The sequence below is a fragment of the Alosa sapidissima genome, chromosome 23 (assembly GCF_018492685.1).
Source record: "Alosa sapidissima isolate fAloSap1 chromosome 23, fAloSap1.pri, whole genome shotgun sequence".
In the NCBI taxonomy this organism is placed as follows: Eukaryota; Metazoa; Chordata; class Actinopteri; order Clupeiformes; family Clupeidae; genus Alosa; species Alosa sapidissima.
In genome coordinates, this window is record NC_055979.1 from 10730993 (window position 1) to 10758329 (window position 27337).

Consider the following 27337-nt stretch of genomic DNA (forward strand, 5'->3'; position numbering starts at 1 on the left):
CAAGAAAGGAGGATACTACAGACCAATCCCTCTAAAGACCGCAACTGGCCGAGGTTGGCAGGAAACCACAGGGAAAGTGACAGAAAATGACGCGACGAGCTAACCACCATTTTTGTTGGAGACATCTGGAAAACACAGTAGTCAGGTTGCACTGGCTGCGCGCGAGATTCCAACACTCCTGAGAACAATGGAATGACTCCTTGGCAACGGGAAAGGGCGTAGCCGCCTTATTGGTGGAGGCCGTGTCAGGGCCGAAGCCCTGACTGGTCGAGGTGACCTTTGATGGGCGGAGTATTGGGAAACAACCCGAGGTTGTCACGGCACCGTCAAACAGACCCCGTGTCATGAGGGTCCTTTGTTCTGCAACATTGCCTCTAAGCTGAGGGTGTCATCACCCCCGTCCTCTCGAGTCCCAGTGCGTCCCGGTGCGCCCCAGCGGCGTTCCTGAAAGTTCCTGAAAGTTCCAGTCCTGGTCCATATCCCGAGAAGCGCAGTTCTCACGTCAGTCCCTTGAGCCAACATATGGCATGCGCAAGAGAGATTGTGCAACATGTCTGGGCACTGACATCATCTGGTCGGTGACACACACACGTATTTGTCTGTTTGTTAGTTGCTCCTCTTTCCCAGGGATATGTTTGTCTGTAACCCAAGTATATTCCACTCTATAACATCGGACTCTCTCTCTCTCACATGGGATCTCAGGTTCATCTCTATTTCCCTTCAAAGCCACCCACTTTCATCACTGGTGAGATTATCCACATGGGTTCCATAAAAGATAAAAAAAAAAAGTAAAACAACAATAAAAGAAAGTGAGCGGTGAAGTAAGTGTGTTTCCTTTAAAACAACATAAAACAGAATCACACGGTGCTCCGATCGGGCAATTTGGTTTGATAATTCTGGCATTTGATGTGATGATGGGGGAACACCCAGCACTCAAAATGCATCCAGATTGTGTGCAGCAAGGAAAAGATAAACATGCAGAACAAACTCTCTCATTACAGCCTGCCAATAGTGGCAGTTGCAAGGCTTACTTTACAATGCTGCTGGTGTCAATATGTGTCTTACATTTAAGCAACACCACAATACTAAGATTTCTTAGTCTTCAAAAATTAAAAAGAATAATATTTTAAAATGTGACTAAACTTAAGCACAATACACATTTTTCTGTTAGAACATGCTAGTATTTTACCAAATTGATGTAGAGTTGTGATGTTGTTAGTATTATACTAACTTAGTGTAGAGTTAATTGTAGCCCACACTTGATAATCTAATCCTCTAAGTCCACAAGCAAACATCCACATCCACAAGTAAGCAGTTCACCTCTGTCTCTGTCTTAAAGTGTATTTTAAATGTTCTTGTAACAGTGTTAGATTTGATCTGGCATTGCACATCCCGGGACATAGAAGCACTTATTTGGGCATTTAGTTAGTTAGTATGTGATCCCTCTTTTTATGCAATTTTCTACAGCACTGGAATGAGGCAGGTCTTCTCTTCAATATGCCAAACCAGGACACAGAGCTGAGAGAGAGGGATAGAGAGAGGGAGAAATAGAAAGAGAGAGAAAGAAAGGAGGAGAATAGAGAATGAAAAAGAAGAGAGCAAGAGAGAGAGGGAGAAAGAGAGAGAGAGAGAGAGAGAGAGAGAGAGAGAGAGAGAGAGAGAGAGACTCCAGAAGAGCATTTTCATCGCCCCTCATTTCCTGTCATTGTTTGGGGCAGCAGGGCTGATGGTGGCGCGCCTGGGACTACTCTTATCTGAAAATGAGGTGGGATGTTAAATCACAGCACTTCCTGTCTGTCAGCGGGAACCTCTGCCAAACACCACAGACTGGGGTGTGGCAAGGAGCCAGAGATGAACTCTGACCCCCCCACCCCCACCCCTTCCCCACCTACTCTGAACGAACCAACGCCAAAACAGGCAGGGGCAACACTCTTGGCTCCTGTGTTCTCAATAAAAACAAAAAAGAAAGAATGTGTGTGTGTGTGTGTGAGAGAGAGAGAGAGAGAGAGAGAGAGAGAGACAAAAAGAGAAGTAGTGGCTATAAGGTGTTACGATTCAGGTTTGTGTGTGTCTGTGTGTTTGTGTGTCTGTGTGAGATATCTCTCAGTATCAGCTCCCATCATTAAACATGGGGGAAAGTGGACTCCGATGAGGATGAACAAAGCCTCTCTAAACCAAACACATTAAGCTGTACAGGTAGGTGACGTGAGGACAAGCGGTTTATGTTGAGGAAACAGGAGGTGTCACATTTGATTGTCATAAACTGGTGCTTGACACGTGGGCTAAAGGTTGGAGGGGGTCATAAGAAACAAATTCTTGCACTTTGTGAAACTTGTGTATGTTATGCTTGTGGCTATTGTGCAGTGTTGCCACAGTTACCTTGAAAAAGTAATCTGATTACTGATTACTGATTACTCCTTTAAAAAGTAACTTAGTTGCTTTACTGATTCTTGATTTTAAAAGTAACTAAGTTAGATTACAAGTTACTTTATTAGTTACTTTCAGCAGCTGCCAACACCCCCACCGCCTCAACATAAAAATGATAACTGGTTTTGCCAATACTCACTATACTGGAAGTGCATTTTAACAGTAATGCCAACAATGTATAGCAGACATCCCAACTTAACTTACTTAGATACTGAAATGCAGATGTTTGTTCAATAATGTCTAGTCAGTACACCAAATAAGGAAGGCCTATTGATAGAAATTGTGATAGTAAAATATGTAGATTTTGGTAGTTTGGCCTTTTCTTGTAGCCTTGGCAACTAGCCATCTAGTATAGGACTGAGTAATATGCAAATGAAATTACACTTGTTAAACTCACCTCAACAAGTCTTTTGCAATCATTTAACCCGTCGTGAGCAATGCTAAAGTCACTGTTACAAACAGTGCAGTGTGCAATACTATCATTATGTTTTACTCTTATGAGACAATTGGGTACACTTTTGTGTAGTCTGATGTGAAATGTGTGGGTCTTAAATGTTCCTTTTTGAGGGGTACTGACTCTGCCATGACGCTCCTGTACCTAGATACACTAACTGATTAATTAAGTTCAGGAGAAAAGAGATATAAGCCCACCTACACTGAAAACTGATTGGTTGATTTAGCAAAACAGACCAGGATGCTCTGTCTTGGATGCGCTTGCAGGCACACACGCACCACTCCTCTCTCTCTCCCTCTCCGTTGTGTGCGCGTTAAACTTAGATGCACACGCGATTTGAAGTCTGGTCTGGCTTGCATGCTTTGTTCGCTCTAGGTTCCGGGAGATTTTATGTAATTTGCGGGCGTCAGGATATCAATATGTGGGAGACTCTTTAAAGGGACACCAGGCAACGTTTTCGTGTTAATTAATCATCTTCGTAAGTCGGTATATGGTTAAATGACTCATTACGGGGCGAATGAAGGCTCTCTCGCCCGCCCCTACTGCCTGTAGGAAGAATATCCCACTTGCAAGTTCGGTGTATCCTACCCGCCGACCGAAGCAGGATCAGTTTACAGCACAGAGGCAGGCTAACGAAACGCTAGAGATTGTTGCAAACGTGTGTATAATGGCAGAGCCGGCGAAGAAGCAGCGAAAACTCTTGACGGAAGACGCAAAGAAAAGTAAAAGAGCTTCAGACCGAGCGAGGGGGAGTTTCGTAGAGAAAAAGCATCAGGCTTGCCTGGTGTCCCTTTAAACTTCGGGAGACTTGGGATGTCTAGCTAGACAGCACTTTGTCGCCAGCAAAGAATGTACAACGTACCTTAATGTTGTCATGTTTAGCTGACACAAACTCAAAATAATGACTGTATAGATAAAACGTGCATCTCTCTCCTCCCTCCATTGTTGTTTACGTTTGTGTCGCTGCGTGGTTTTACACGTGAGTTGTCCTCATGCTGAAAAGGTTGGCATAGCCTACATGACGTTAATCCCCGAGACAAGAAGAAAGCAAAGAATATATCTTTTTACTAAGGAAAAAGACAAAAATAGTAACGCACAGTGATTTAGATAAGTAACTTTAATCTGATTACTGGTTTGTAAATAGTAGCGTGTTAGATTACTCGTTACCGAAAAAAGTGGTCAAAATAGACTAACGCGTTACTAAGTAACGCGTCACTGGCATCACTGCTATTGAGGAACTTGAAAGCAGTCCAACTTAACTCAGTGTGTGGGCAATTGGTTTGGAGAGAGAGAGAGTGAATGAGTGAGTGAGGGAGGGGAGAGAGAAAGACAGAGAGAGAGAGTCTTGATAGTAAACATTTGGTTCTGATATAAATGATTGGTCATTCTTCCCGTGGCCCACCTATGTAGTACATAATCATGGTCGCAATTTCAACTTGATCCGAATTATACAAATAGTGATGATTCTCCTGTCATCTCTCTTCCATAGTCAGAGAAAATGGATTACATTTTAAACAGCAATTAAATTAAGCTCAGTTCAGCAAGAGGTCCAGAATAAAAAAAAAAAAAAAATTATGCAATGTCAGGCAAGAAGCATTGTGTCTATTTTTCCCTCCCCACTGTCACGGAAAACAGATGCGCCATTTGGCTCATCTGTGAAGCCCTGTTACAACACATGAATTACAGCCTAGAAACTCCACAGCTCAAAATCTCCTCTTATCCAAATGAAGCATGGACAGGGCCGAAATTGAATAAGAGAGAGAGAGAGGGAGAGAGAGAGAGAGGGAGAGTGGGAGAGAAAGAGAAAGGGTGGGAAAAAAGTGTGAAAAAAAAAACATTATCACTGTAATGGAGTCTTTCCAATCGTTTGGGAGGAGTCTTCCAGGGGTGAGAGAAGATCCTGCCTGATGTTCCTCAGGCGTCTGCAACAGGAAGGATGAGGAGGCTCTGGGAAACACTCGAAAGGTTCTCTTTATTCACTCACACACACACACACACACACACACAGGAGAAGGAGCCAGGGCGTGGCGGCCATTGACGACAGCAGTGCCTCAGAGAAGGTCAGTGGCACAGAGGTGGAGATGTGAGGTGAAGGTGAAGTGGAGGTGATGTCCACTCAGGGGCCGCTTTGTGTGTTTCACGCACGCCCGGGTCTCTCGCGGGAGCGCTAGAAGGCGCTGGAAGATTAAACAGCCTTAGCCCTGCAGCCACTTCCCCAGGAAAGGAGAGACAGTATTTACAGTAGACCGCCCAGCAGATGAGCAGAGTGGAGCAGCCGCACAGAGTGATGACCAGGCCAAGACTGGGTGTGTGTGCAAACCCAGGAAGCCCAGGTGTGACAACATTAACACGTTTGTGTTAACGAGATCATTACATTATCCACAAATGACAATACGCCTTTCACTATTACGTTTTACAGTTCATTTCCATTTAGTCATTTAGATGACGTTTTTATCCAAAGTGACTTACAGTACAAAAAGGGAAACAATCAAGGTACAGTGCAACAAGGACATATTGTGCTGTACACTTCATTTTCTTTACTTTGGTCAAAATTACTACCCTGGAAATCCAGAGTTCTCACGAGAGCACAATGGAATTGTCTCTGCGAAACACTCTGGCAATGAGCAATGATGCACGTTACTTTTACCCCTTGCATCCTGGGGAACCAGCTAAACTGATGAAGACAGCGCTGCAACGTTGGAGTGTTACCCGATTGCGTCGAAGTCCGAAATCATTCAGAGTAAACATGGTCTAGTGTTATCCAATTGCGTGCAGTTAGTTTTTTAAATGCATGCTTGTTTGTGACGTGTTACTAAAGGGAGACTGATAGATATTTAGATTTGAACACAGAAGCACTGTTTGTGAATTTAGTATTTTGTGTTTCCTGTCTTCTTACAGACAAATAGGTAATTTAGCTGCTTTAATCCTACATAGTTTCATTCACAGCAGGGCCATAACCACAGCCTCTCGTTTTAAAGCATCATTCATTGCTTACCTTGAGTCACTGATGCTAGGTCTATAGGCCACTGATTGATCACTAGAGCATGATGTCAAGGTCAATGTTCTAGGACACGTTTCCATTTACCGTACAAAGAGTGAAGCACAGGAACATAGAGACACAGACACAGACATAGACACACACGCACACACACATACACACACACACACACACAAAAACACACCCACCCACACACCCACACCCACGCACACACAAACACACACACAGACACACACACAAACACACACACACACACACACACACACACACAAAACACCCACCCACACCCACACACACACAAACAAACACACACACACACACACACACACACACACACACATACAAAGTAATGGCTCAGACATGTGGAATCTGGCCCTGTGGTCCCAGCCATGCCAAGGCGTCTGCCGAATATGACCCTCACAGCCAGAGACAAAGAACAGGATGAGGGCCTGTATCTTATCTCTCGCCACTTCACTTCCAGCATACCTGTCACAGGCTCTTCTGCTCAGACAAACACAAAGCATCCAGAAGCTTCTGCTGTCTGCCACACTCTGACAAAGTTATTGCAGGCAGCCATAATGCGTGTGTGTGTTTGTTTGTGTGTGTGTGTGTGTGGTGTGCGTGCGTGCGTGTATGCATGCCTGCGTGTGTGTGCATATGCATCTGTGCGTGTGCGTGCACGCATATGCGTGTGTCAGACTTTCATGACCTAAAGAACTCTCTGCACACAAATCCAGCTGGCTGGCAAAAGTCCAGCGTCCTGTGTCTCCAGTGGAGTTTTCATCCTCTGCAGTAATACCCTAGCTAGCGCGTTTTCGAGTAGACTCTGATAGGCTTAGGATCTCTGTAGTTTTGTGGGCAACGGCATGAAATTCTATGGGTTAAATGGATTTAATTGATTGAATGTTAGCAAATACTAGGAGACATCCATAATTTTAACAAATGCTCACTTGCAAATGGCTTTAAGCAAGCTGTAATGGAGTCTTGCAAAATGGAAGTTCCCTTTGGCTATTAATATCAGACAACACCTGCCACAGTGCTGTCCACAGGCACTTGGATGTGCAGAGGAAACTGCTAGCTTTACAATTTAACGAGATGAGACTAAACAGAGTTGTGTAGCACTGGGCAGGTCATGGCCACAGCCAATAAAACCCACCCCACTAAATATAGCCTTTCCTGTAATCATGTTTTCTTGCAAATACGGAGAATATGACCAGCAAATTGTTAAACACAAATGTAAACATCATTGTCCTCCTCCTAATCATGTAAAAAAGGATTTGTGATTATGTGATTCTTCAAACAATAACTATATGTACAATGAAAAATGTGTTATTGAAATTGTATGTGTGTGTGTAGTTACACCCACCTCCACCCATTCACAGTCATATCCACAACCAGCATCAGTTCATCTCCTATAGCAGTTCTCTGAAAGAGTCTGCTTTACTCTTCTGTTTTATTTGATATCTTCTATTCTTTTGATATCTCATACCAGTAAAATTGAAATAAAATTGAAATAGCAATAGCATTTTCTTTGAGGAAAAAAGTTTATTCTTTGAGGAAAAAACTGAATGAATGGAATCAAATATTATTGCTTTTAAACCACTAAAGCCTGATGCATCATAATATGATAAAAAAAAAAAAATCTTATTTGTAAATAAATTAGGTTTTTATTTTTGGTATTTCTTCAAAAGCTCAAATTAACTGTTCAAATAATAAAAAAAGTAAAATGTTTAGCTTATTATTTCATGGGTCTGGCTTTAATTCAATCAATATAGCTAAATACTGTATGGTCAAACTTACAGTAGGGGTTGCAGTTAGTCCCTCTTTTACAGAGAACCCATCCACGATTGCATGCAACATTTTATTGTTACCTTGACTCACCCATTTTTGTGAAACTGGACATGGAAACCATTTTGTTCTGATGGTCTTGTTCTAGATCTCCTCCCTTTAGTATTTATGACTCTCGTGTGGATATTTTCAAATGGTTAGACACTGACATCTCTGCCTATCATCCCATCCATGCCAAGTGCATCCATGCCAAGATCATCCTCTGCATAAGGCCAACAGACTGTAGAGGAGGACTTTCTCTATCTCCATCACTCAATAATCCATATGTTGACCCCCCCCCCCCCCCCCCCCCCCCCCCCACACACACACGGACAGAAGTTGTCTACTGGCAGTGCATCTACTGAAGAAGCTACTGCAGCCTTTTGTGTGGGAGGCTGCAGATCTTTTCATGACCCCTGAAAGCCCCTCAACACTTATCCGGCCTGCTGGAGATGCTCCAGTGTCCTTGGAACGCCATCTGCCCTCGAACCAGATGTCTACTGGAAATTCAGCCCTGTAAAACGATTACATTCAGCCATAAAAGAGGCCATCAACCCCCTATAACAACACTTCCAAAATGGCAGAAGTAACGGCTGAAAGACTAAAGTTCAGTTCATCTGCTTTTATAACCTCTGTTCTGCAGAGAGCTCTTTGAACTGGTTTTGATGATGTCTGACTCCCACCACTAAATGTATTTGGTTTTAGTCTGAAGAACTAGTCATCAAGGTCCTGTTCATTCTCTCCTGATTTATTGCCCAATACTGACCGGCAGAATACGTTATCCCTTTAGATAATATGTTTAGACATCTCTGTAGTATCATGAGATTTTCATAAGCTTTGTTTAAGGACCAGGACGTGGGCGGTGGTAGCATACTGGCTAAGGAGCATGAAAAGTTGTGGGTTCAATTCCTGGCTCCCACCGTTGTGCCCTTGAGCGAAGGACCTAACCCCGAATTGCTCTGGGGACAATGGGCCTTGTAATACAATTGGCGTATATTGATTTGGATAAAAGTGTCTGCTAAATCAATGTATATGTAAATGGTTTGAGATCTTATTCTTAAATCTCCCCAACAAAGTCATGTATTTGTTCGGTGATAGTACTTTGGACATTAAGTCTTTTGATCTGTGTTTACATTTAATCTTAAAAATCTTAAAATCTTTAAAAAAAACACACACATACACATGCACACACGCATGCATGCACGCACGCACACACACACACACACACACACACACACATTATGATTTTATTTGGAATAACCAATACTGATTAAAACAACACAGCATCCAAATATTTGCAAAGAGCCTGTTATGTTTCACCTGACAACACAAACACTGTGGTAATACTCACAACCACATGAATGAATAGACAAATAAATATGTATCTTAAGGGTAGAGATGGCATCGCCTTCTCTAAACATGCAGATTGCGTATGATTGCTGACACAGAACACTATTTGGCTAGTTCTGAGTTCTTTTTACTCAGTCCAGCAATTTGCAGGCCTCTGACGCAGAGTCTGTGAACTTGTCCTAGACTACCATAAATTACTGTAGGACAGTCATGAGTCCCATGCGTTTTCCCACCAGCGGAGCTAGTTGGCTAGTTCAAACTTTTGCCAACTTAAAAAAAGCTTAACTCGTGTCACGCTGTTCTCCAACAGCAAGATCCATCTTCTTTGTTTTCAAGTAGCAGGGAATTCAAGCTGAACCATTGCAACTCTGCCATCAATGTTACAGTAATGTTAAAGGGAAACTTGGCAGGATTTCCCCCTCTGCTGGAGAAATTGTGCATTATGCAATTTCAAACTTTGGGAAAAGGTAATGATAAAGCACATGGATTTGTTTACAAGCTAGCGAACGGTTAGCATAAGTTTGGCAGAACTATGTGGATGTTACAAGGTAAGAAACACGATTTAAAACGAGTTTCTTGTTTCTCACTTCTCTTTCCGGGACGGTAGTCTCAATGTTGCAAGGTTGGTTTTGCAAGGTTTTTTTTGGGACGCTAAGCGCAGCGGGGAAAGTCAGCATTTTCACGGAACAGGTCATTTAACCATCCAAATGATTTCTGAACAGGTTTATTACGTTGAAATAGTTGCCAAGTTCCCCTTTAAATGTTGAAAAATAATGAAAAATGTTAAGCCCGCCTAACGTCTTTATACACAATGTGATTGGCCCTATCAAAGTTGAATTTTTCCAGCTCACAAGCCAACGGAAATAGTTGCCAAGTTCTCCTTTAAATGTTGAAAAATAATGAAAAATGTTAAGCCCGCCTAACGTCTTTATACACGATGTGATTGGCCCTATCGAAGTTGAATTTTTCCAGCTCGCAAGCCAACGGAGAGTTGCTAGACTAGCCTGGACTGCCGCTAGGGTGCTTCTAGATTTCTAGGCTAATTATCTCCATAATCTTACACCCTTTTCATTTTACTGTAACACAGCACATTATCTCTGACCTAATTTGTAAGAGGCCAAGTAAACCTGTGAAACCTCCCTTAGTAAAACAACTGCTCAACTGTTTTAAAGAAGCCTTTAGAACACGCCACCCAGAATTTCAGTGCGGATGTCTGCAACAGTTCTCGTTAAAACATCAGAGGTCTTTGTTATCGTTGGCTTTCCTAATTTGCTCTGCAGTTGCTCATACTTTGAAGTATTTGTGCACCTGTTGTAATGACTCTATAAAAACAACAGCTCAGTCATTAGGTATGTCCAAACAGCATGTGCAGCTGGGCTGTGAGTGTAAGGTAAGGCATCTTCTCACAGCGCCAGTGTTGACCATCATAACACTGCTTTGGTATGACAGCACGCAGGGCCTCCACAGCTCGTCTCTAAAAAAAACAAGCAGTGAAAACACACGCCAGCGAAAGTGTGAGGCTGTTTCCTTTTTATTCACTGATACAGTGCGGAGCTGTGTTTGCTCTGGATCGCATGTCCCCAAGCGCTTAGACCTTTGGGTGTGTACTCATGTGTGTGTGTGTGTGTGTGTGTGTGTGTGTGTGTGTGTGTGGGTCTGTGTGTGTGTGTGTGTGTGTGTGTGTGTGTGTGTGTGTGTGTGTGTGTGTCTGTGTGTGTGTATTTGTATGCAATTGTGTACATGTGTGTGTCTGTGTGTGTGTGTGTGTGGTGTGTGGTGTGTGGTGTGTGTGTGTGTGAGTGTGTGATTGGGTTGTGTTAGTGTGTGTGTGTGTCTGCGTGTGTGTCTGTGTATGCGATTGTTTAAGTGTGTGTGTGTGTGTCTGTGTGTGTGTATTTGTTGTGTACATGTGTGTGTGTGTGTGTGCGTGTGTGTGTGTGTGTGAGTGTGTGATTGGGTTGTGTGTGTGTTAGTGTGTGTGTCTGGGTGTGTGTCTGTGTATGCGATTGTTTAAGCGTGTGTGTGTGTGTCTGTGTGTGTGTATTTGTTGTGTACATGTGTGTGTGTGTGTGTGCGTGTGTGTGTGTGTGTGAGTGTGTGATTGGGTTGTGTGTGTGTTAGTGTGTGTGTCTGGGTGTGTGTCTGTGTATGCGATTGTTTAAGTGTGTGTGTGTGTGTCTGTGTGTGTGTATTTGTTGTGTACATGTGTGTGTGTGTGTGTGCGTGTGTGTGTGTGTGTGTGTGTGTGTGTGATTGGGTTGTGTGTGTATTAGTGTGTGTGTGTGTCTGCGTGTGTGTCTGTGTATTGCGATTGTTTAAGTGTGTGTGTATGTGTGTGTGTGTGTGTGTGTGTGTGTGTGTGTGTGTGTGATTGTGTGTGTGTATGTCTGTGTGGGTGTCTGTGTGAGTGTGTGTGTGTGTGTGTGTGTGTGTGTGTGTGTGTGTGTGTGTGTGTGATTAAAGGGAGGCTGACCTCCTCCAGGAAGCTTTTGGAACAATCTGAAAAGCACAGAGAGGAGGAAACCCTAAAACGCTCAACAATTCATCAGCATCAGGGAATAGTTCATGCTCTCCACATGCTTGCTACTCGGCTAATACAAGACATACTTTGTGATATATGCATTATTTCCAATAATACCTTACACCCTACAGTACATGGTTAAAGTGCCATTACTTGCATAGAACAATGCTATCTCTCCTTTCGTCACATGATATGTCATAACTTGAGATTATCTTCGTATGTTTCTGGTGTCATATTCATTCCACGTTGCCTATAAGAAAGGTTATTAACACAAATTACCTTTATACTGTAGTTATTAAACTGGACATACACCACATTTGCAGGCAGTGACTTTACTCGCTCTGAGAGAAAGATGTTTTTGTATCAGGGTATGCGTGTGTGTGTGTGTGTGTGTGTGTGTGTGTGTGTGTGGGGGGGGGGGGGGGGTTCTGTTGTTTTCTTCCATTTTTTGATAGCAAAGCATTTTTCCTCCTCCTGCAGTCTCTGCCAAAGTTAAAATAGACCAGTTTTCTAAAAATGAATGTTTGAGTGTGCTTGCGACTGTCCCCTGTTTTTTTTTTTTTTTTAAATTGTGTTGGGAATGGGGTGGTGACCTTCCAACATGTGCTCAGTGAACTTTTACCCTGTGCCTTTCCTGTGCAATTCCTTCCTGTGACAAAGAGAGACAGAGAGAGAGAGAGAGAGAGAGAGAGAGAGACAGAGTTTGGGAGAACATCAGATCTTTTACTCCACTTCAAACTACATGTAATTATTGAACTGAAGAACAGTTACAGGCAGATGTTGATGTCTTGGTCCCAGAGAGACCAATACTCCCCTTGAAAATCTCTAGTCCAATTTCCAGTCCAATTCCAGTTTCTGTCTACCACATATTTTATACATATAGCCTATGCAGGCCCAAATCAGGGTGTTATGTGTTTGGATGTGCCAGTGTGAGCATGACTGTGCATCCTGTGTGTGTGTGTGTGTGTGTGTGTATGCACGTCTGTGAGTATGTTTGTGTGTTTGCATGTTTGTGTATGTGTATTTGTGTGTGTGCACACATGTGTGTGCATGTTGTCCGTGCCCTACTTGGCTCCCTCCTCTGTGTCTCGTCTGTCTCAGACTCTCGCAGGTGAACTGAGCGCAGGTGTTCCACGTAACGCTAATTACTTTCTGGTTTTTGGGTTTTAAAGGCACTCCAGATGTCTCTGCAACTTCTTGGATTTTGTTTTGCTTATTCACTACACCCCATTATCGTGATTGCTTACACTTCTATTTTCGAAATCCAACACTAATCTCCGTTGTTAAGTCCCTTCTCTTTGATAAATCTATTTTTGATTATTGTGTTCATGCTACGTTGCCAAAGCCAGGCATTTGTAACAGATGGGGTTCCTGTCCTGAATTTGGACCATTATTTGTAAATATGTGTTTATTATTCATAGCATTAAAGGAGAAATTCGGCAAGTTTTCACATAGATCTCCATTTCTCGAGATCTATGTGCCAGATTTCTCCTTTAAGTATTGAGTAGTTGATAGTGTTAATTGTTAAAAACACTAAGAATTGTTATACGTCCATTGTTTAATTGACATGGTCTGATTTGTAAGCTTCTGTATCCAGATCCTGATATTTCTCGTCTTGGAGGACAGATTAAATCAGAGGAGACTTTGGAGACCTTTAATAAAGAACAGTTGTGCTGATGAACATCAGTGAACTGAATTTGGTTTATCAAAAAGTTAGAAATTGGCCCAGATAATACGGTTAAGGGGAAAGTCCGGTCTAACAACAACCTAGGGACTATTTTTGGATGATACATTTTTGTACATTTTTGTTTGGGACCAAAACGATGTCAATCAATGCAGTTTTGAGTAAATCCAAAAAGAATGCATTTACAACTGACTTTGGGGGCAACTTTACTACGTCAAAGTAATCATTGCTTGAGCCATTTAGGCTAAAATCATTAAATGTCTATGCTACTGTGGAGAGGGTTTCAGACAATCTGCAGACAAACTGAAGTATGTGTACCTTTGTAAGGACATGATATTAAAAATCACTGTGCAGTCAGTGCACAAACTGCTCATCCTCGGGTTGCTGGCATCATGAGAGGAGAAGTCTGTATAAGTCCATTACTGAACTGTCCACCTTTTAAGGCCATTGACAGTAGTAGCTTGTGCCACATTTGGTAATCGACTTGTAAGGACTCGCTCCACACAAGATGCCATGTGACGTTGCCCTGTTGGCAGACATGTGTGTGCAAGTGTGCAAATATGTGTGTGTATACAGTATGTATGTATGTATGTATGTATGTTTTTTTTTTTTGTGTGTGTGTGTGTGTGTGTGTGTGTGTGTGTGTCTGTGTGTGTATACATATGGGTGGCCGTCAAAGTGGGTGGTGTTAAAGTCCCATTTGTCCCGCTGTGGCAGAGCCTTGGTCAGCTCGGGCTGGTTGCTGAGCTGTGCTGACAGTTTAACAGTGTGGCGGGTGCGGGAATGCTTGGCATATCTGGGTCCCTGCCTGCCTGCCTGCTTGCCTTCCCAGCCTGAGGCACAGGGCTGCCTTCTCAGGCTGCCTTTAGAACCACAGCAGCCCAGGCAGCTCAGGGGGACATGGAGGGGGCTTTTAATATGATAACTTCCTGTCTTTGCCAGCATGATGAAGGACACAAACAGGATTTGAGACACCGCCACACATTTTTTCATCCTCTGCCAGAGTGTGTGTGTGTGTGCTTGTGTGTGTGTGTGTGTGTGTGTGTGTGTGTGTGTGTGTGTGTGTGTAGGAACACAACACAGACAAGAAGGAAATGCCAACCAATTTTCACAGTAAAATTATGAGCAGTGAGACCTGAATGAACTCTTCCTCTGTGACACACACACACACACACACACACACACACACACACACACACACACACACACACACACACTATTTTTACCCCATAGAGAAGGATTTACATAACCCTGAATTCAAACATAACTTCTGGATTAGAGATGAATATGTTCATACATATTCTAATCCTTGTCTTCCCGTGAGTTGACTGCATGTACTCTACGTCATATTAGTGTTGCGTATTGTAAATAAGGAAGGTCTTTATTTTTATTGTATGTGAAAATGATAATTGATTTACATGTCATTATTTTAGAAATCGGACATTTTATCTCAAAGGGCCTGACAAACACACTGTAGGTAAAGTGAAAGAGTCCTGCATAATGGTAGTCCTACATAATGGAAAGAAAAATCACAGATTATGAGAGGAAATTAAGTCTCTAGGGTCTCTTATCAACATGACGCCAAAATAGGTGGTGTTCCCTTTCTCAGTCTCCTCAACACACACACACACACACACACACACACACACACACACACACTCACTCACTTACTGTACACATTCATGCACGTACAGTACACACTACACATTTGTGCACGTACACATGCGACACACACACACACACACACACACACCCACACCCACACACTCACATGCTCCTTGATGTCTTAGCTGTGTCAGTGCATGTATTTGATCTCTGTCCATACTCTGAATAAAGAGGTCTGACTATGGAAGCACTGACCCTGTGGAGGGCAGAGCTCACTCCCCACCACTCAGAACCAGGATGGGTGAGGAGGAGATGGGAAAGGAGTGTGGAAATTAACCAGGAGACCTACATCGTTATCCAGGCAGGGCCACGTCCTCTGAAGAAACGGCTTTGATTGTTAGTAATGGTGTCATAAATACAAATGGACTAAATTGGTAATGATGTGAAATGGGGTCAACAGATGGTGTGAATGTGTGTGTGTGTGTGTGTTTGTGTGTACAAATGTGTGGTGTGTGTGTGCGTGTGTAGGTGTGTGTGTGTGTGTGTGTGTTTTTATTATGATTCAAACAGCACATATGTATATCATCTAAAATGATTGATGTTGGTCGGTCCTTTAAACAGTGTGAGAACGCCGTCGTTCCTCTCGAATCAAAACGGCACATGGTTCTCCTTTGGACCTGGCCACCCAAATTAGTCAGATGGTGTGCTCGTGCACACACACACACACACACACACACACACACACACACATATACACATATGGTGAGTGAGTTTGCATCCTAATAGATTACTTTCAGAGATGAAGTCAAAGGTAGCATTGTCCTGTGAGAGCAAAGCGATTATGTCTTCATTTTTTGTTGGTGAGTGCTACTGCAAATGTGTTCATCATTAAATTCGATCTCAAAAGCCCAATATTGCCCAATAGGTCTTCCTGGGCACGGTCCACTCAAATAAAGCAGAATAGAACAGCGGCTTTGTTGCAACAGGAGTTGACAAGAAATAGTAACTGTTACATAAACACCATTAATCTGAATATAACACAAATATAGTTACTACACTAAAGATAGCAAATATACAACACTCTCTTCTACATATACTGTACATGAATGAATGAATGAATGAGAGTGAATGAATGAATGAATGAATGAATATGAGCCAATAGTCCTAGCAGCCTGTTTAGATGTAGAACACACATGATCCACATCACCTTCTGACATGAATGTGATGGAGCCTGTATCTGGCCCCCAGACGGCGCTCCATCTGGAGAACAGGCTGTCCTGTACAGTGCTCTTGTGTCTCCCAGTCCAGCCTGCCCTGGTCCAGTCTGTGCCCCTCTATTGGGATGTGAACATGGCGAGTGTGGTGTTGCTGTGGTCAGTGAAGTTGAGAGAGGTGGGGTGACATTCTGCGGTGTACTTTTGTGTGTGTGTGTGTGTGTGTGTGTGTGTGTCTGCATGTGTGTGTGTGTTTTTCTCTCTCTCTGTGTCTGTATCTTTCTGCATGTGTCTGTGTGTGTGTGTGTGTGTGTGTGTGTGTGTGTGTGTGTGTGTGTGTGTGTGTATGTGTGTATGTGTGTGTGCGCGCGTGCATATTGTATCTCTCTGGAGAGGAGGAGGGGAGCCGGCCGCTGGCGACCTTCACCCACCCAACACAGGTCACTCGTCCGGCGCGAGTTAAAGTTAAAGGCCACGGCGAGTCAAGCCTCTGGGCCCCAGGGCTCCACTAATCACTCTCACATTGAGCACCAGTGAGGAGGAGGAGAAGACGAAGACGAGGAACGTCCGCTGAAGGCTCTCATGAAAGTGAAGTTTGAAAAGGGAAAAAAAAGATGCAGATCAGCTGGACTTCACAGGAACAGATTTGCAGCATGGTTGATCTTGGCAGAAAACAGCTGTGGCAAAAGAGAAGAAAGGAAAAGAAAAAAGTTTTCTTTATAGGCAAGGAAACATCTCTGCATTGGGCTCTTTTTGCATCTGTTTAGCTCTGTAGTCCACGGCCCTCTCGCGCGCTGCCTCAAACGCTGCGGTCTGCGGCCCGTTATTGGACTTTACTCTGAGGAATCCAATTGATTCCTGACTCTGGTGCAATTTAAAGATCAAAGCCTCAGGACATGTTCTCAGAGCTTGCCCTCTCTGTTCCTCTTCCATGGCGCATTTGCTACCAATCTGCCAGCTGTTGCGTCTCAGTGTGGAGAATCTCAGCAAAAGCGGACTGCTAGTCTACCTTCCCCACCTCCACCCTCCACTAGCCGACTCCAAACTCTTAGCCTGATTCAAAACCCTGTCAGGGATCAGACAGTTGTGGCCTATTGTGTTTGAAGTTACACGCTTTTAATATAACAGTCCTGCATAAATTGATTTGGAGCGATTGTTTCAGGCCTGAAAATGACAAATGTCTGCCCTGGGGCAGAGGAGGAGTTTCTTTTGCAGGGGCAAATGTGTTGGACAGATGAAAGGCGTCCCGTCTGAGGCATGTGAAAAGCAGTGGACAGGGCTGTAAAGCTGGGTGTTGTCAATGTGAAATGGTCGAGATGATATGTGAATTATGATGCTCGGGTCAACAGATGTTTAGATGACGTAAGCCATTGCAAACTCCTCTTCGGGAAGGGTGGACTCCGCAAAAGTGGTATGAAAAGCTGTTAATCATCGTTCACGTCGCGCACACAGACGTCATGGGCTGACTGTTTGTGTCTGAGCATGCAGATTAAGGCATGGTCTTGAAAAATACTCGGGACTTCCTCTTGAGCGTGATTTATGCCGAGTGGTTTAATTGTGTTAAGATTCTTTTGGTCTTGCTTAATTAGATTGTTGAGAATGACCACATAATTCCAAGTTAAGCTGGCGACTCACTTGCAGATGGCACTCATGGCATGTCATGGGAAATATGTACAGTTAAGTTCGTTTGAAGTAATTAAGAGAATAGGAATAGGACAATCCAAATTCTGTTAACCCACAACATTCAAGAGACATGGAACATACAGTCCCAATGTTAATAACAGAATCTGTTATTAATTACTATCTGATAGAAAATGATTAACGATGGGTTTTTAAACCTGTTTGTCACAAATTAATTATTTCCCAATCAGGAAAAGAAAGAGAAGAAGAAAAAAAAGTAATGAATAAATTTAAAAAAAAAAGTGTGAGTTTAGCATGGCAATAAAGTGGGCCGCCAAATCTGGCTTTGCTTGGATGGAGTGAGTGAAGAATGGTTTATACTGAGGCTTTTCTAACACTCAAGCAGGTTCAGAGCAAAGGAAATGAAAGAGGGGGGTCCTTGTTCAGTAAACCAAACAAAAGAGAGAGAGGGGAAAAAACGAGAAACAGTAAAACATGATTCAAGAGTCCATGTTGTTTCAAGACCATCTCTGACTTGCCTGGCTGGGGTCCACGGAAATAAACTGTTTTGTTTTCGGCCAGTCATCTGTTGAATTGTGTAATTTAGTGGTGAGGGGTAATCTTACAACACTACTGCATATGTATCTCATTGGTAGTGACGTAAATGTGTCTGCCTCTTTGCTCCCCAGTATCCCAGGCATCCCCAGTGGAGCCGGAATCCTGGAGCCCCTGGACCTCTCATGTGCACATCTTATGTGTGCTGTTTATGACCTCCCACAGTACAACAGCTAATATGAACCAGAGCACAGGAGGGGGAAACTACTCCGGGACAGGAAATTTCAATTTTCTGTCCAAGCTGGAGTTTATTCCAAACCTATGTCTTTCCCCTCGACTCTCTACCTTAGCGAAGTCTGCATCCGTTTGTACGTGACCCAGATTTACATCAAAGTAGGCTATTTGGCAACACAACAGTCTTCTTAGTGATCAAAATCAGGTGGGCTCATTTGACCAAGCAAAGCTTTGAAATTGTATATCATCAAGGCGGGGCTCAAATTCTCTTGATAGATGGCTTAGACTACTATGTGATATTAGGATGTCCAGGTGTCCCCATCCCCAATGTCATGAAGACAAAATTGATAGGTAGACTGGTGAACCCATTCCAAGAACCTTGTTGAATAAAAGAGAAACATATTATAAATCTTAACGTAACAAATTATGCAGTCAATGAAAACATCAACAATATGCAGTGCATTTTATGGGACAACATGCTGTATTTTTTCAACATGAAATGATGGAATAGCCTACTAAACAAAACATTGTCAAAACATTGCCAATATAGGCTAATGTTTCCACTAAGATCATCTGTTTTTAATCATTATGACAACAACTGTATTCGTCTCTAAGCGTTTTCACTTGTAATGACGGTAGCTAATGGCAGGATACCACCAGCAGACCACAGTCTAATAGAAAGCACTGCTGTCGAGCTTTAGACAAGATGAGTGTTCACGTGTTGTCCAACAGCACCATCTGCCGGTAACAAACGGCACATGATAAATAAGTAATACCATATCACTATAGCAACAGACCAAACTTACATTAACTAACCTACTTTAGCCTAGGCCTACTTCTTAGCAAGATAACAGGTACGCGAATGTTAAAGAGTAACTTACTTGAAGAGAGATTAATCCATAGTCTGCACCTCCTAGAAGGAAAGTCAACGAAGCTAAATGCTGCATCGTCATGTTTCGCAATACGGCGTGGAGAAAGAATGTCAGCGATGCAATAAGTTGGCATCAGGACCAAGCTCTCAACACAACTATTTTTTTCCTAAAAGAGTTTGGACCGACAAGATTTTTATTGAAAGAGAACGAGGAAGTCAAAAACTTCAAAGTAAGACAACCCCCTGTCGTGTCCGTTCGGTTCTTCACTGTCATGTCATCTCAGTAAGCCTATGTCTCTGCGTCTTGACAGGTGTGCTTGGGGGATCCACATACATGTTCCTGTCCTGCTTTCCAGAAAGAAAAGGAACTCTGCAAACACATTTGTTGGTAGGCTAGTGCTACGCTTAAGTAGGCTAATGTTGCAACTGAGTAGCCTAATCCATGTTACACGTAAAACTGAAAGAGATAGCAACTAACATGAACTCTCATTTTAGGATTTTGATGCGAAAATTTAGATTACCCAGAGATCACGAATGTAAGTGGCTACAATTCCCTTAATTAGCCTAGTATAGTAAGACATTCCTGTGTGATATTTGTTTCATTATTCCACTCTCTTTCAATTGTGTTTGACTTTCTCTGCCAGATTGTTTTCAATTGGGTCTGGTGGAGAGGCAGATATGGGAAGTGCTGCAGGGCTTTCACAGGGTGAAGACTCCCCGTCCCACAGACCGGCTTCCACCAGAGCCTGTGGACTTGGCTGAGGAGGATGGCACCCTTAGACAGAAGGACATCGAAGAAGACGATGTGTGTCCCATCTGCCAAGAGGAGCTCCTTAGCAAGCGTCTACCAGTGGCTCACTGCAGGTAGCCATCAGACTATAATCAGACTATAGCCTATATACTATATCATCAGACTATAGACTATAGACTATATCCTCAGACTATAGCCAAACTGTGACCACACTTATACCTTTCTTAATATAGTTATTTATACATAGATATATAGACTTTATTCTTGCACTGTTGCACTGTTTGACTTACTCATTTGCACCTTCACCATGACACTCATTCACAAAGAGCACCTTACCTTACCTTATGCACAGAGGGCCACAGGCTCAGTGCCTGATGCACCTGATTGATTAATCAACCACTATGTGGATACTGTTTTTTTTAGAATTTATTTAGATTAAGTTTTATTTAGTATAATTTGTATTTTAGTATATTTAGTATATTCTTTATCTTCTACAGTCCTTATTGCTTAGTTGTGTTTTTTAATATTATATACTTTTAATTACTTTTTCTGCTGTTAGTGAATGTGTGTGTGTGTATGTCTGTATGCTACTGTGACCTTGAATTTCCCCTAGGGATCAATAAAGTATCTATCTATCTATCTATCTATCTATCTATCTATGTATGTATGTTTACTCACATGTAATTTCATTCCATACTCCAATCATTTATTAATTATGTCATCAGGAGTTGCATTTTTGTTTAAAGCCATTTGCTACTTTGTTAAGTGCTGTGTGATGTTTCTCTCTCTCTTTCTTTCTCTCTCAGATATGGATGTGGAAACAACATTCACATCTCCTGCATGAAAGTATGGGCTGACCACCAGAACCAGTCAAACACAGTGACCATGGTGAAGTGCCCCTTGTGTAGAGAAGACTTTGGACCCATGAAACTGCTTTTGGAGCAGGTGAGGAAAACTTGGTCCTCTCATAATTCACCTAGTTAAGCTTTTTAGTTAAGCACTGTCTAGATGAAAGATATTTAAGTGCATATAATCTTTTGTAGCATAACTTGTTACACACACATTTCATTAGTATTTCTTTCTTTCTTTCTTTCTTTTTTTTTTTTACATTTCTCTAATTTGTTGTGATTCATAGAAATGTGTGTGTCCTCTGAAATTAAACCTTGGTTTTGATAACAGACAAGAAATGCAAGCAAGCTTCAAACTTCATCAGAGAGAGAGCCTCTTAATAAACACCTCGGAGTCCTTTGCAACAACTGCCGAATCCTGCCCATTTCTGGCAAGTGCTATAAGTAAGTTTGCTCAGCCATCTTGATTGCCAGTTCTTGCCCAGTCGCGGTCTGAACTTAGTTAAACAGTTTGTCCAACATGATGAATCAGCTGTCTTGTCTAAACTGACGAGTCATCTGTTTTCCAGAATCGCGAGGTATTCTCAAGGATACGCCCATGCACCAGCATTCCTCTTTTTAAATACAAAGTCAGAACAGATGTCATTGGCCTGTAGGCACTGAAGTGTGCAGTGACTAACCCACTCCCTGGTGCCTTAGAAAATGCGCTGACTGGCAGAGACTAGTACCCATAGATCTCAGCCCACTTGTTAGTATGGCTGCCTGTCTCTCATGTCCAATTATGTGGTTGTTGTGGGTATTTGAGGATATTGCAGGACTGTAGTACACACGACACATGTAACATCAGTGGCACAGTCTTGTTATATATATTTTAATATATTTCCTCCAGGTGTAGCAGATGTAAGTTCTATCATCTCTGTGAGGATTGCATGATGAGGGGCATCCATATGGATCATGTGTTTGGCATTCGCCTGGTAAGAGCCTCTGGAAAGCTCTTCTACATCTATGAACATGACAGTAACAAATAGGGGTGTAAAGGAACATGTATTCATACCAAACTGTTTAGGTACAGGGCGTTAGGTTCAATACAGATGTGTACCAAATGTACTAAATGCTGTCTTTAACAGTAATGAACAGTAGGCTTTTTTGCTTTTTGCTTGCGGACCATATTTCAAACCCACACAAACATATTAAGTGGCAAACCATATGTCAATTTTGAAGGTACTTACTGTACTTTCAAATCTGAGGTACACACCGAATCGTGATTTTTGTGTACCATTACACCTCTAGTAACAAATATACCTTTCATCTTTGTATCTGCCATTTTATGAAGCACCTTGAGTTATTTATATGAACTGTCATATGAATAAACTTGCCTCATGCATTCCGCTGTTTGTACAGTTTTCTATTTAAGAACTCAGTTATGCTCTGCTGTGTATTTTCAGAAAGTGATGTAGTGTAGAGTTGGTTCACTGTTATGAATGCAGTAACACAGACATTCTTGACTGAAGCTGTAGATTGTCTCTCCAAGAAAAGGTCCCAGCCATGGGTGCAGATGCAGCAGTTTATAGAGAGGAAAACCACTGAAGAACAGAGTGACTCTCAGCTGCTGGACAATGGGTCAGTCTCCACCATCAAGCCTTGTTAGTGAATGCACAGGTGCTTGCATTATGGTTCTAGATCAGGAGAACTTTCAGTAGTCGGTAAATTGAAATATACTTGACAATTCAAATTCACATCTGTGTGTATGTGTCTCTTTGTGTATGTGTGTTTGTGTGTGTGTGTGTTTGTGTGTGTGTATCTGTGTGTGTGTGTGTGCGTCTGTTTGTATGTGTGCATGTGTGTATTTGTGTCTGTGAGTGTGTGTGTGTGTGTGTCCACTGCAGTGTGATGGTGCTGAAGCGTGAGCATGTCCCGGAGGCTGCCCTGGCTGCCCTGCCCCTGGTGAGGGTGCGTCAGGGCGGCAAGCTGCTGGAGGCGGGGATGCAATGTCGCATTTGCCTCAGGGGCTTTTGCCTGGGTCAGCAGGTCAGACACCTGCCCTGCCACCATAAGGTAAACACAAGAGATATACAATACAGCAGATTTATGGTGTTAAACATTTTTATAACCAGGTATACTGAGAGAAGGCTTTCATGGGTTGTGATGGAAATATTACAATTTCATTGCTAATAGTAGACATATTATATAAGTACTCCTTTTTTAGAAAACACACTAGTTTTTTCATATTCAGATGGCATAATTTCATTAAGAAGCTAAATAAAGCAGCCACTGATATGAACATTCTCAATACCAAACTCACTTATGGGCAGTCATGGTGGGAATAAAGCATGGCTCATATCAGAGCACAATATTAGATACATACAACCCCAAAACAGAAAAAGTTGGGATGTTGTGTAAAATGTGAATAAAAACAGAATGCAATAATCTGCAAATCAAATAAACTCATATTTAGTTGCAAAAAGGACACAGACAACATATCAAATGTTGAAAATGACAAATTTGACTATTTCATGGAACATATATGTTAATTTTGAGTTTGATACCAGCAACATGTTTCAAAAAGAGTTGGGACGGGGGTAACAAAATGATGGAAAAGTTGTGTAATGATAAAGAAAACAAAAGGAAGAATGTTTCATAACTAATTAGGGTAACTGGCAATACGATTGGGTATGAAAAAGAGAATCCCAGAGAGGTAGGGTCTCTTAGAAGTAAAGATGTAGGGGTATTCATCACTCTGTGTAAACCTGTGTGCACAAATTATGAAACAATGTCATGTTAATGCTTCTTAACATGAAATTGTGATGTATTTAGGGAGTTTATCATCTATAGGACATAATATTAGAGAATCCAGAGAAATCTTTGCAAACAGGGGAAATAGCTGAAAAACAAATTGGATGTCTGTGGTCTTTTGGACCTCAGATGGCATTGCATCAACACCAGACCTGTCTCCAGACCTGTCATTGTATGGGCTCAGGAAAACCTCTGATAACCATTGTCTATGTCAGTGTTTTTCAACCACTGTGCCGGGGCACACTAGTGTGCCGTGGGAGATCATCAGGTGTGCCGCAGAAAATTACCCAAATGTCACTCACTGGTCCAGAAAAGCAACTGTTGCATCAAAGAATTTATAACCACATGCTCTCATTGATTGTATGATTGCACTATTTGTGGTATGCAGGCATTGTACAACGGGGGCCCCATATCCAGTATTCACAGAATCATCACATATCCAGTTCATAACAACAATTAAATTAGATATAGTCACCTACAAATGAAACAGAGGGCGCTTGTTTTATTGAGCAGGTCTTGCATATAAGCCATAATAAGGCCATATCTGTGTATTACTTGAAGTTTAAGGCTATGGTATGTTTATTTTTTCTTCACACAGGATGTTAGTGTGCCGTGGGACATTTTAAGTGTCAAAAGTGTGCCGTGGCACAAAAAAGGTTGGAAAATACTCGTCTATGTGCCCAGTTTGATACTCAATTCAAAAACTGCAACCAAAAAACAGCTAAAATTGCATTGAGACATGATACAGAAAATACCACACTCTTATCTGGGCCTAAGCTTGTTTAAAATGGACTGAGGTAATGTGGAAAAAGGTCCTGTTGTTAGACCAATCAAAGTTTGCCATTCTTTTTGGAAATCATGGACTCCTCTGGGCTAAAGAGGAGAGGGCCTATCCAAGTATCCAACCTATCCAACTTGTTTTAGTGCTCAGTTTGAAACCCAAGATCTATGACGGTGTGGAGGAGCATTAATGCCTACAGCATGGGCATCTTGTACATTTGGCAAAGCACACTTAATTCTGAATGATGTATACAGGTTTTGAGCAACACACTGTATACTGCCATCCAGGCAATGACTTTTTCAGGGACGACCTTGAATATTTCAGGAAAACAATGCCAAAATGAATTCTGCACATATTTAAATAGTATTTCTCCATAGAGGAAGAGTCCAGGTGCTAAGATGGCCTGTCTGCAGTCCAGATTTGTAAAATTAGGTGCATAATGGAATGAAAAGCATGACTAAGAATACCCCATACTGTTGAGCAACTGAAATCCTATCGGGGAGTAATAGGACAACATTTCATTATCAAAACTGTAGCAAATGGTCTCCTCAGTTCCTAAACATGTACAGAATTGTGTTCAATGAAGAGGTGAAACAGCACAGTGGTAAACATGCTCCCGTACCAATTTTTTTTAAAACATGTTGCTGGCATCAAATACAAAATTAACATATACTTTCCATGAAATAGTCCAAATTTTCATTTTCAACATTTGATATGTTGTATATGTCCTTTTTGCTGCTAAATATGGGTTTACGAGACTTGTATATTATGACATTCTGTTTTTATTTGCATTTTACACAGTGTCCCAACTTTTTCTGTTTTGGGGTTGTACAATGTGGTTTAGTAGCTTTGACGATCCCTCTTTTCTCTTTTTTTAGTGTACTAAAAGGTGCATATTGTGAAATGACTGACACAATTTAGTGATTAAAAACGGTCAATTTTTAGCTATTGTAATGTTCATATTTTATAAGTCACTTTGGACAAAAGCGTCTGCTAAGTAATAATGACCATGTCTCTGTTCTCTTCAGTTCCACACAGACTGCATTGACCCGTGGCTCCGGCAGTCTAACTATTGCCCTTTGGACTGGCACACGATTTACAACCCACTGTCCGGTGCTTCTGCAGTCAGGATCGTACCTGCTGTGGATGTTCCTGCCTCCAGGCGTGGCAAACTCCCTGACGACCAGTCTATGGGCCTCTTTGTCCCCGGTGTCGGGCTAAAAGACAGGACAATGGACATTATGGTGGTCAAACGCGTTGAATCGTTCGTCTCTCCCTCAGCTTCCCGATCTCACCCCGCTGGCTGGCCCTTGCCTAGCGCCCAGGATCTTGTGGTCAACAGCGTCCGCATTGATCAGCCCCGCCGCACCAGCGACACAGAACTCGCCCAGGCCCAGCCCGGTAGGCCCAAACCCCTCCTAAGGTGCCACTCTCACAGCCATGCACCACTAGCAGGCCAGTCGCTCAACAGAAGTGGCTTTAAAGCAGCTCAACCCAACACACGTCTCCTCCCGAGCTCCGGCAATGTGCCCCAGCGGCCGGCTGGCGCAGCAGCACCCAAGCCCCAGTCAGGGGAGAGCTACGCTGGGCTGTATGTCGGGGTGAGCGCACCGGATAATGTGGTTAACCCAGCGGGAAGCGTTTTACCCCGTAGGTTCAAACCCCCGAGGAAACAGAGGCCTGGGGGACCCAGCGGGTCAAGCAGTGGGCAGGTACCAAAGCTGGCTCTGTGGATGACAGGGATGTACATAAACATTCCAAGTCCACAGAAGAACTAGAGGGGGATGGAAAATGGAGGGTGTCCAGATGTGCATGTTTACTTGCAAAACGTTGATATTCCTTTCAGTCCCTGAAATGTAAGCAATGTGAAATGTGAATATCACCATATAGCTTGTTAAATAAAACTGCCAGTTATCAGACAGCACAACACAGATATACTGGATATGTTCTATATACAGCTCCCACTACATGTATTGACACCCTTGGTAAAGACAGGTAAAAAGAGGTAAAATCTTCTTTTGCTGTTTTATCTTGAAAAAAATGAGGAAAATGTGCCAGAATTATTGGCAGCCCTGTATTTAATTCTTTGTAAAACCTCAATTCGCCAATAAAGTCACATCTAACATCTACACATATAACATTGGAGGATTGTTTTTCTTCTCAGTATAAATTTGCTTCCCTTCAGTGTTGGTCTTTTCCTCATTGTTTTCATAGTGAAACTAAGATGAAACGGCAAAAGATGATTTAAAAATATCTCTTTTTACTAATCTTAATAAATGTAGAGGGTGCTGTATGGTTGTATATCATATATATTTATGTTTTTAAAAACTTAATTGTGTGGGTATGAAAAAAATAAATATAAAATGTTAGGAGACAGAGGGAATTGGTTAGTCATAGTATAGTAAGATGTATGTGGACATGAAACCTTTATCTAATAGCATCATCGTTATTAATACATTTACTACTAATGCGTGTAATAGTGTACAGGTCAGTTAACACATCAAGTTAATAAAGTTATAATATAATGATGATATAAGAACCAAACAGAATTGAATGAGCTGTTTTGGTTGTGATTTTATTGATGTTAAATGGAACAGTGCACAAAAGGCAGAAGTGAAGCATACAAGTAATGTACGATCATCGTTGCACAACTATGACTGAAAGGCGTCATGTGATTTACCTAAATGTATGAATAAATAATTACATAAATAATTGAAAAACAAATATCTTACAATCAAATGATAACTGGAGCACATTCAGTAGACACTACTTGAAAATGATTTTCACTTAATACAATCATGCAT

The 27337-nt window shown here is 42.1% G+C and overlaps 1 protein-coding gene across 1 annotated transcript; it reads left to right on the forward strand.

Annotated features, from left to right (window-relative positions):
* The first annotated feature begins 19285 nt into the window (after nucleotides 1–19285).
* Nucleotides 19286–27213, forward strand: zswim2 (zinc finger, SWIM-type containing 2). Its single transcript, XM_042081231.1, has 10 exons — nucleotides 19286–19590; nucleotides 19672–19748; nucleotides 19856–19896; nucleotides 20005–20224; nucleotides 20918–21056; nucleotides 21291–21403; nucleotides 21849–21933; nucleotides 22491–22579; nucleotides 22846–23014; nucleotides 25562–27213. The coding sequence occupies exons 1-10, from the start codon at nucleotides 19441–19443 to the stop codon at nucleotides 26309–26311; spliced, it is 1833 nt and encodes a 610-aa protein (XP_041937165.1). The 5' UTR covers nucleotides 19286–19440; the 3' UTR covers nucleotides 26312–27213.
* The last annotated feature ends 124 nt before the right edge of the window (nucleotides 27214–27337 follow it).

Bases quoted from the DNA above. Each gene is read 5' to 3' on its own strand.
- zswim2 (XM_042081231.1), top strand. From the start codon at position 19,441: ATGTTTCGCAATACGGCGTGGAGAAAGAATGTCAGCGATGCAATAAGT. The intron at 19,591-19,671 runs GTAAGACAACCC...GCGTCTTGACAG, and splicing joins AGGAAGTCAAAAACTTCAAA to GTGTGCTTGGGGGATCCACA. The intron at 21,404-21,848 runs GTAAGTTTGCTC...TATTTCCTCCAG, and splicing joins ATTTCTGGCAAGTGCTATAA to GTGTAGCAGATGTAAGTTCT.